Source organism: Aspergillus brasiliensis (genome assembly GCF_001889945.1).
Source record: "Aspergillus brasiliensis CBS 101740 unplaced genomic scaffold ASPBRscaffold_56, whole genome shotgun sequence".
NCBI lineage: Eukaryota > Fungi > Ascomycota > Eurotiomycetes > Eurotiales > Aspergillaceae > Aspergillus > Aspergillus brasiliensis.
In genome coordinates, this window is record NW_027137497.1 from 1 (window position 1) to 9,054 (window position 9,054).

Here is a 9,054-nt window from a genome sequence, read left to right on the forward strand (position 1 = left end):
TACAAATGTACATGTATATCTTTGAGAATTAGAAATCTATCTTATAGTTTTCTTAACTTATATTATTATTAAATTACCTATTTTTAGTGGCTCTATTATCCTCTACAAGGGTTCCCTTTCTAGTCTATTCAGCTAATATAAATATATACTATATACATCTCAAGCACTGGTGAGTAATTATTTATTGCCATTATTAAATCCAATTAACGCGTAACATACAGCTTTTCAAGATTATACATCATCCGCTCCAGCTCCAGTTTTACTCTAGCGATTTGGACACAAAGGAATTGCGATTTCCCCGAGATAAAGGCGGACCCTCTAGTATTTGACACGAAACCTGGCCAGATCATACCATCTCCAGACTTTATAGCCAATTCCGTGCACTTCGCTTTCCCAACCAAATCTCGTACTGCTTCGCCTAGCTCGGTGATTGTCGGGTCTGAGCGCGGAATAATGTGACCCCCGCCCGTGTCGAACATCCCTGCGCGATCGGGATCACAAATTTAAAAAAGGTCACATAAGAGGTGGCCGCACAACTCAGAACACTTTAGCAGTATAGGCATCGGGCAATCTGGTTATGAACTACTAATTTCATAGGCAGATACGAAGAGGCCAAAAGAGGCAAGAAGGAAAGACTGCACACTCAACGAACCCCTCGCGCCCGTTTTGTAAATTGTAGCCAGAGTGGCGAAGGGGCAAGTGTGTAGTGATCCTTTTGCTGGGCCCAGAAGCTCTCCTCTGTCTGGGATGGCGCTAAAGCAAAATCGTATCGACGTAGAACTCCTGCAACTACCAGTCGGAGCTCCATCAAAGCGAGCTGCTTGCCTGCGCACGCGTAAGGCCCTGCAATGTATGTTTGTCAATACCTGATTAGATGTGTCTAGCACACTTCACTCACCACCATTGAACGGGATGAAAACTGATTTATCACGGACGAGCTCCGGGTGCGTTGTCCATCTCTCTGGCCGAAACTCCAAAGGCTTATCAAATGCACGGTCATCTGTTGAAGTATAATATTCATTTTAGCTGGGGTATATAGAACTCTTTTTGGGGAGGCCTGGAACGTACCAAGGTAAACGGTGTGCAATGGTACCTGCACAATAACATTTCCTGGGATCCAGTTCTCCCCAATGAACATCCCTTCAGGGGGAGTAACTCGTTGGGTACCGGACGGAGCTGGTGGGTGCAAGCGGAAGGTCTCGTTGATAAGACCGTCTAAAATATCAAGCATCATGAGTGACTTGTAATCTGCAGGTGGGAGCTGGTCAATGATGTTCTGTATTTCTTGCGCTAAACGTCGGTTTGTAGCAAGATGGAAGAAAATATTGGTTAATGCTGTTGCGCTTGGGTCACTACCACCAGTTAGAGGTAACAGGTACACTATTAAATGAGAATTCCCAGCGTACCTGCCAGCCACAATACTGAGAAATGCGTCGCCCTGAAGGTCAAGGGTATCCTGCGGTGTCTTTTGCCCCTGTTGATGTGCATTCAGCAACCACCAAAAGACGTCATCCTGCGCTTCTTTGTTCTAAGACTGCGAGTTAGCAGACTTCTTGGTGTGGTCAGGCACGATATTAAACCAACCGCAGCTCTCTCGTCCAACTGATTTGCGACCCATTTCCAAAACTCATTATATTTGCCATTAATAATGGGCAACTTTTTGAAGACCGCAAACGCCCAAGGAAGATGGCCAAGGTATCCAAAAACTATACCCAATGTGGTTTGTATTGTGCCCAGGATAGGTGATGGTTCACCTTTCGACAACATGTTGAATGCCTTCCCAAATGTAATGTCTCCCATCACATCGAAAGAGTAGAATGCGAACCATTCCTGCATATTCATGGGTGTTCCAATCCTTTGTTCAATGGCGTCTATAAGCTCCAAGGTATATTTGAGGACCCGTGGCTCATACATCTGGAGGGCTTTTTTGTCCTAGTCAGTGTCCATGGACCGCTCATTCGGGGAGGACATACATCTGGTGCTAAATGCTCGGTCCCAGATCTTCCGCCTTTCCGAGTGTGCATTTCTATCTCTGATAGTGAATAGGGGGTTCCTAGGCTCGAAGAGAGTATAGAATGGCCCCTTTGTCACGGGTGACATTGTACTGTATAAAGCCTTTACCGCCTGGGGATCGGCAATGGAGAGCTCAGAAGGTCCTTGAATTAATTATTAGCAAGCAACAGGAAAATGGTAATGTCGGGAGCAACCTCACCCAGACGTATGTAGTCGCCGTACTTGTCATGAAGCCGTCGCGTTTCTTCATACAGTCGTAAATTTTTTGCTGACAGAAATGTAACGTAAAGATTGGATAGCCGGCCAGCAAAGGGGCCGGGAAATCTGGAAAGTCGATGGAAAAACAAGCGGTAGAACAACATACTCAACCATATTCCGACTAGATGGGAACTTGCCGTGACAAAGAATGATCGGGCAGAAAGTATGAGACTGCCTGCCGCTGCGATTATAGCGTAGCTGAGAAGTAATGTGGGTGAGACCGAGTCCCACTCCCCACGACGAAAAGCAAAGCAATGCAGCAAGAGACCACTGCAACTGGCACTTATAAGAAGAGGAATACTGTTTGTCAGGGTCATGACTGTGGCTGTAATCCCTTAACTCATTCACACTGAACCATCAAACTTTTCCAGAAATAATAGAGGTACCTAAGGCACTTATAGATAGAAAAACTAAGATCAGATACGTCTCAAGGGAGCGAGTAGGTTGCATAAATGAGGAACCTTTTAATAGGTTTCTTAGCAAAAGATCAAGAATGGGTCATGTGTAATGGAGAATGGATTATTACAAGGAGTATTCTGTCTAATTTGTACTTTCTTTCTACCCTTACTGAAACTGGAAGCTGCGCGGTGAGATATATTAGTCCTTACTAATCTTGTATAAAGCAGCTGACCTGACGAGACTACAGCACTGTGCATGGATAAATTACATGTCATACTTGTCCTGTTGAATACACCTTGAATAGCGGTCAAAAGTCCTGACAGAGCTTTCAAAAAAAAAGTAAAGTCATCTTACTTGACTGACCTCGAGGACCACGCTGAGGCCAGCCAGATCGGTGGACGAGTACCGACCTCCCAACGCCCCTCCAGTATCGACTCTATAGGAGAACAGAGATCTGTAAAGGCGGAGTCGCCCTCGACCCGAGTCAAGCCGGAACCCCCAGACCCCCGCGATTCTTCGTCCAGTTCCAGCTCGGACAGTGATAGCAGTTCAGACGACGAAATAGCGGAAGACACGAACATGACCTCCGACGCCCGGACTACCTCCGTGGATGGATTGGACTTCAAGTTCACAGGGAAAACCGAGGAGCTTGATAGACTCCTGATGGATTTCCGGCTCAAGAAGGTCCGAGACCCGAATTTGCGCGGGGACCGCGAGGCGCAGTGCGCCTACCTTGCCACGGCATTCACCGGCAAGGTTATGACCTGGTTCATCGCAGCAGTGGAGCACGACGCCACACTACTCACTAATCCGGAAGTTCTGGTTGCAAAACCTCAAGCCACCTATGGCGAGACCAAGAAGGTGCAAGACGCCAAAGATCAAGCAAAGATCACGCAAATCAAACACACGACGACCGTGCAGGCCTTCGCTGCAGAATTCGAAGTTCTAGCAGAGCAGCTTTGCTAGCCCGAGTCCGCCAAACAAGCCTTCTTCTATCAAGAGTCGAAGACCACAATCAAAGAAAGACTAATCCACTCCCAATCTATTGCGGATTATACGTCACTGAGAAACGAGGCGGCCCGTGTTGAAGCGTTGCTGACGGTCGCCCACCAAAGCGCCACGCCCACGGAGAGCAAACGGAGGAGGAAGATGAAGAAGAGTCAGAGTAGCTCCACTTCAAAATGTGGCAAACGCGGAGAGTCCTCGTAAATGGACGAGAGTTGGACGCCCTACTCGACACGGGTTTCCCGGTAAGCTGTATCCGGAAGTCCCTCGCAACTGGGATGGAAGTCCAACCGTCACACGTCCTGCCACTGAACTCCAATGGGTCAGTTTTGGCTGAGCACCCGCATTTGCTTACCGTCAGCATAGATGACGAGCCCGTGCGCCTCTACCTTGTCGAGGGACTGCAGGAGGAGGTCATCTTGGGACGGGATCATATTGATCATACAGTCCCTGCCAATATTCTGGCAATCAGAACCACCGGCCCCTTCCAGAAAGCGGCAAAGCCCGCAAGCTCTCCGCCAAAGAGCAGGAGGCCGAGGATGAGTCCATCAACAAAAACTTACTGGCTGGACGCATCCGACCAAGTCACGCGCAACGGCCTGCCAGGCTCCTTTACGCACCAAAGAAGAATGGCAAGCTGAGACCGTGCGTCGATTATCGACCACTCAACTCCATCCTAATACCCGAGCGATATCCACTCCCACTTATCTCGGACTTACTGGACAAAGCAAGAGGCTCACACTGGTATATGATACTCGACATCGAAGAAGCGTTCTACCACATTCGGAACCGCGACGGAGACGAACCCAAGACAGCGTTCTCCTATAGTCGTGGAGCGTTCGAATTCATCGTCATGCCCTTCGGCATCTCGTCAGGCCGCAGTGCCTTCCAGAGATTTGTAGAAGAAGTCATGAGCAACCACCGGGCATATACGGCATGCTACATTGACGACATCTTCATCTTCGGCGAGACGCCTCAACAACTCGAAGAACGGGAAAGCGCCGTCCGACGCACCCTCAAGGAAAATCTCGGCCGAGTAAACAAAGACAAGGTGGTTAGGGACGCCACTAAAGTCAAATTCCTAGGAAGGGGAGGTCGGGCACGGAAAGGTCACCCCCTGTCCTGACGTGCAGACCATCCTTGACGGGCCGAATCCAACCAATATAAGAAGCAATTGCAGTCATTCCCCGGGCTCGCCAACTATTACCGCGACTACTCCCCGAAACTGACTGACGTGGCAGCCCCGCTCTACCAACTCACAGGAGAAGCGGACTGGCATTGGTCCCGGGCCCACGAATCCCAGTTCGACCTCGTCGACAGCATGGCAACATACGACATCGACTACGCTACACCATTCCAGCTAATCGGTGACGCCTCTCAGGTAGCAATAGGCGCCATCCTATACCAAGAGGGCCAACCGGTGCAAATCATCCCCCGGTCACTGTCATATGCAGAACGCAACTACACCACTACGGAACGCGAGCTGCTTCCCATTGTGTACGCCGCGAAAAAGTGGCGCCATATATTCGAATCAACCCCATTGGGGACCGAGGTTCTCACCGATCACCAAGCCATCGCCCAGCAGCAATACAAAGAAAACACCAATCGACGAATTAATTGGTGGATGGGAATCCTCATGCCCTTTCGATTCGTAATCAAACACACTCCGGGCATCGACAACCCTGCTGATTTCCCTAGCAGGAGACCCGACTACTCCTACACTTTCGGAAGGGGGGGGGTAGGGGTGAGAGTGCATTATACTCTTCAGACGAGGACAACCTCGTCTATTACAATGGCTACCCACTCAATAATGGAAAAGTAAGGCGAGCCGACGTCTGCAATCACGATGAGGGGGCCACTTTAACTTTCAAGCCTTGTATCAGGTTTTTACGCGGCAGCTTCAGTCCCTTGCACTACGTGCCTGTATACCGTAATCTGCTAACCGCCAGCCGCTTCGACGATGGATAAGGATCAAAGTCCTGCTGATGATGTTCAGAGCTTTCACGACATCATCCTCAGAGTCCAACGGAAACGAGCCACAGGTTCTCCTGAATTAGTACACGGCTCAATAAGACTAGCAAAGTGGTGTCTAACACGGCGAAGGGCTTTCGGATCGCCAAACGGTAGCATGGCATACCGGTGCTATGCTATCGTTTGCCCCAATAAGTAGCTGTCTTGTTGAGATGTAGGGTTTTGCCAAAGAGAGTCACAAGCTCATGCAGTGAGCAGTCGGTAGAAGAAAATTTTCTCTGGTCTTTGCCTAAGACAAGCCTACCGATCTGTTGACTGGCGAGTTTTGCATATAATGATAGACGTTCCACGCCATCGCATCGCAATCCAACTTGTCGAAAATGCGCGTAGACTCCTCAATAACTTCTTGAATGGTAGGAGCATAGTGTCTCACGGCTTTTTGACTGAACGCTGGCGGAAAAAGCCGATGAGCTATTTGCCAAGCATAAGTCTCAGAAACACCAATCAATAGGCCTGGTTCATTGTTCTTAAACCCATGTAAAGGATGATATAGTTTATATTGTTCGTGAAGGAGAAGGTGTCTGCAAAGGAAATATACACCCGTAATATTTGAAATGTCGTTGGTGATTACGCAAATGGTCTGGATATATCTCTGGGTAGTTCCCAATGTAAGGTACCCCCTTGGGTCCTGGAATACCGCGGATTGGTCGAGCGTCTATGATAATTGATATTGGCGAGGGTGGAGATTATGTTTGAGACTCGTGTTAAATATGCCTGGCAATGTAAAGCAATATCTCTCAGCAGTTAGCGCTCTTGATTTATTGAACGCATACTAAAGACCTGTACCGTCCTCATTGATGATTGCAAAATGTCCCGCAATCAAATATTGAAGTTATTGAAGGGTCAACATTCAATGATCGCGAAGAGGATTACGGTCCCCCCAGGAAGTAGAAATGCCTCACAGCCATTCTCCTGTAGATGATCTCTCTGTAGTCTGGAAGTGTGGAGTATTAGTGCGTGGATCAGGGAACGGCGTTATAAGATTTAATTATGGAAATCACCTATAAGATGCAATGGGAGTGCCAGTAGTTGCTTTCATGGAATTTTTGCTACCGATCTAGCCGATACCTACAAATTATTGTTTTGACCGCCACGCAACTGTCCCCATTCATGTGAGGGCTGCACGTCGCCTTACATCTTGGGCATAAAAAGTCGGAAGATTTGTCGGTCATTTAGGGTTGAAGGAGCAATGAGTCATCCTTGGTGCTTCGGCGGATCCAGGATTAGGCAAAAAGGACCAGCCTGCATTCTATGCACCGCTTTATTTCACCGCTACTAACTGAGACTGGTGAGGTTGGAGACCGATAATATATAAGGACAGGCCTCACTGATAGACATCCATAAAGTATAAGCGTGCTGCAGTCCAATCGAGTATAACTGGTGACATTTTCACGACTACTTTAAAATGAACTATTGGCGGGACTCTGGCATTGGACCTTCTTTAGATCCAGTTAGACCTATCATTATTCCGCTGGCTCTTATTATTATCATTTCCGTACTTTCAGCATCCAAGTGTTTTATCTCCTGGAGACGTAATTCTGCAACCGAAGGAGGTAGCCCCAGGCAGACCAGTGGCCTATACCCTCCAGCTTCACAAAACGAGAGGACCCGAGGCAAGCCTACAATGAAGCTGTGCGATATTGTTCTCAAGGCATGTGATATGACTCTTCAGGCAAGTATACATCTACCGGGATGCTGCATATGCAACGCTTACGAATGTGGGAACAGTTCCGGTTTCTTGATTACGGAATTACTAACACGGGAATGTCTCCAACTTCCAGAGTCACTTCAGCCCATGTTAACCTGCTGAGGTGCATACGGAACGACCCGGCAGCTGACAAGGACGAGCTTTTTCAAAGGGCTGCTGCTGAAATAGAAACAATCAGGCTCTTTTTTCCAGATGTGCGGTCAGAAATTGTTCAGATTTGCATGGCCGCTTGGCTGAGCACACTCTGCACAATCGATGACATTATCGAGGAGACGGAGCCACCTGTTGTGAAAGCGGCGTTAAATCAGTCTATAGAGATACTTCTCGGACAGAAAGAGGTTGACCTGGAGGGTAAGGCTAGAAATACCCATTTAAGCCGATGAACTGAAAATGTTATAGTCTACCTGAGGCCACACGAAAATCAAGTGACATATATCATGACACAGTTCCGAAATCACTGCAGCTATTACCTCTCAGTTCCTGTGGCGGAGGATTTTCTTACGGAGGTAACCAACGTGTGCCAAGCACTCATATGGGAACTCGAATATCGCCAGGACAATAGTAATAAAAAAGGCCTGCATACTTACCTCCAAATTAGAGCGCGCACTATAGGTATCGCCCCTTTCTTTGCGCTAATTCGTCACTTATATTGTCCAAACAAAGTGAAGCAAGCGGCAATATTTGATTTACAGCGGGCTGTGAGCTTGGCCGCTGGTCTGCAGAATGATCTGATTGGCCTAGAGAAGGATTTGCATGATAATGAGTCCATGAACGCGGTCGTGGTGGCGTTGAGGGAAATGGACAAGAATGCCTCAGATCAGTCTTCTCTTCGTGAGGCTACTTGCCGCATTTTGCGGATGCACAATAACTGTGTTGAGGCTATTTTCAGGATACTGGAAATTTGGAATAAGCTGGAGGCCGTTGAAATCAGCGACGAGGAATTTTGTGGCCACGTTATTGCCGGGTTCGCGGGATCTCACATGATGTGGTGTACGTCTACGAAAAGGTATCGCGTAACGACTCAGAAGCTGGAACACTGATTCAGAACAGTATATTTCTACTGTTGGGCAAGTTACCTCACAGTCCCGTATTACCAAAAGATACACGCAATGGCTAATCAGGATTATGCTGAAATTATACAAACTTTGGGTAGCTTGGGTAACCCGCGGGTACCCGTCAAGAACCTGTTGAGTATCATTGGCTGTGCTGAGCATGAACCGTGCAGGATTTATATATGAGGCATCCCATCCTGTAAAGACTGTACCTAATAAGTTAACCAACAAGTATCATATCACTTCATTCTCGTTCAACAGGTTCTGTTCGATGATAATGAATGAACCTAATCCACTGACTCTTGATATACTCCTCTATGACCGGCTTCGCCGAGCTGTCGCTCTCATATAGGCACTGGAGATGCCTGATATACAGTAGCTATAGTGTGTCTGCGAGCCCCGGGGTATTGTTATCCAGGTTTTACAAGAAGATCTTGTCATAAGTAATACCGGTTATATTATATAGTTAGGTTTTAGTGAATATAGGGGATTTAGCGGCCGCAGGTTTATCCTTCAAGCCACCTTTATTCTTCTTAGGTGGCATGGTTACTGTGCAGTATCTCAGTCCGCGCATAAATCTTGATCGGG

At 47.7% G+C, this 9,054-nt stretch overlaps 4 protein-coding genes across 4 annotated transcripts; 2 read left to right on the forward strand and 2 right to left on the reverse strand.

The window, feature by feature from the left end:
* Nucleotides 1–90: 90 nt before the first annotated feature.
* ASPBRDRAFT_565258 (uncharacterized protein) lies at nucleotides 91–561 on the reverse strand. The gene is made up of 2 exons (XM_067627582.1): nucleotides 220–561; nucleotides 91–148 (listed from the first exon to the last, which is right to left on the reverse strand). The coding sequence occupies exons 1-2, from the start codon at nucleotides 477–479 to the stop codon at nucleotides 133–135; spliced, it is 276 nt and encodes a 91-aa protein (XP_067472726.1). The 5' UTR covers nucleotides 480–561; the 3' UTR covers nucleotides 91–132.
* ASPBRDRAFT_212087 (cytochrome P450) lies at nucleotides 165–2,811 on the reverse strand. Its single transcript, XM_067621954.1, has 7 exons — nucleotides 2,213–2,811; nucleotides 1,974–2,156; nucleotides 1,585–1,922; nucleotides 1,407–1,528; nucleotides 1,069–1,352; nucleotides 899–1,000; nucleotides 165–843 (listed from the first exon to the last, which is right to left on the reverse strand). The coding sequence occupies exons 1-7, from the start codon at nucleotides 2,586–2,588 to the stop codon at nucleotides 644–646; spliced, it is 1,605 nt and encodes a 534-aa protein (XP_067472727.1). The 5' UTR covers nucleotides 2,589–2,811; the 3' UTR covers nucleotides 165–643.
* A 438-nt stretch (nucleotides 2,812–3,249) lies between these two features.
* On the forward strand, nucleotides 3,250–3,636 carry ASPBRDRAFT_201783 (uncharacterized protein; the record flags this gene model as incomplete). Its single annotated transcript, XM_067621602.1, has 1 exon — nucleotides 3,250–3,636. The coding sequence occupies one exon, from the start codon at nucleotides 3,250–3,252 to the stop codon at nucleotides 3,634–3,636; it is 387 nt and encodes a 128-aa protein (XP_067472728.1).
* A 3,395-nt stretch (nucleotides 3,637–7,031) lies between these two features.
* On the forward strand, nucleotides 7,032–8,762 carry ASPBRDRAFT_49758 (terpene synthase family protein). The gene is made up of 3 exons (XM_067626411.1): nucleotides 7,032–7,378; nucleotides 7,435–7,765; nucleotides 7,814–8,762. Exons 1-3 carry the CDS (start codon nucleotides 7,112–7,114, stop codon nucleotides 8,452–8,454), a joined length of 1,239 nt encoding a protein of 412 aa, XP_067472729.1. The 5' UTR covers nucleotides 7,032–7,111; the 3' UTR covers nucleotides 8,455–8,762.
* The last annotated feature ends 292 nt before the right edge of the window (nucleotides 8,763–9,054 follow it).

Bases quoted from the DNA above. Each gene is read 5' to 3' on its own strand.
- ASPBRDRAFT_212087 (XM_067621954.1), bottom strand. From the start codon at position 2,588: ATGACCCTGACAAACAGTATTCCTCTTCTTATAAGTGCCAGTTGCAGT. The intron at 1,923-1,973 runs GTATGTCCTCCC...AGGACAAAAAAG, and splicing joins CCGAGCATTTAGCACCAGAT to CCCTCCAGATGTATGAGCCA. The intron at 1,529-1,584 runs GTTGGTTTAATA...TCGCAGTCTTAG, and splicing joins AGTTGGACGAGAGAGCTGCG to AACAAAGAAGCGCAGGATGA.
- ASPBRDRAFT_565258 (XM_067627582.1), bottom strand. From the start codon at position 479: ATGTTCGACACGGGCGGGGGTCACATTATTCCGCGCTCAGACCCGACA.
- ASPBRDRAFT_49758 (XM_067626411.1), top strand. From the start codon at position 7,112: ATGAACTATTGGCGGGACTCTGGCATTGGACCTTCTTTAGATCCAGTT. The intron at 7,379-7,434 runs GCAAGTATACAT...ATGTGGGAACAG, and splicing joins CATGTGATATGACTCTTCAG to TTCCGGTTTCTTGATTACGG. The intron at 7,766-7,813 runs GTAAGGCTAGAA...AAAATGTTATAG, and splicing joins GAAAGAGGTTGACCTGGAGG to TCTACCTGAGGCCACACGAA.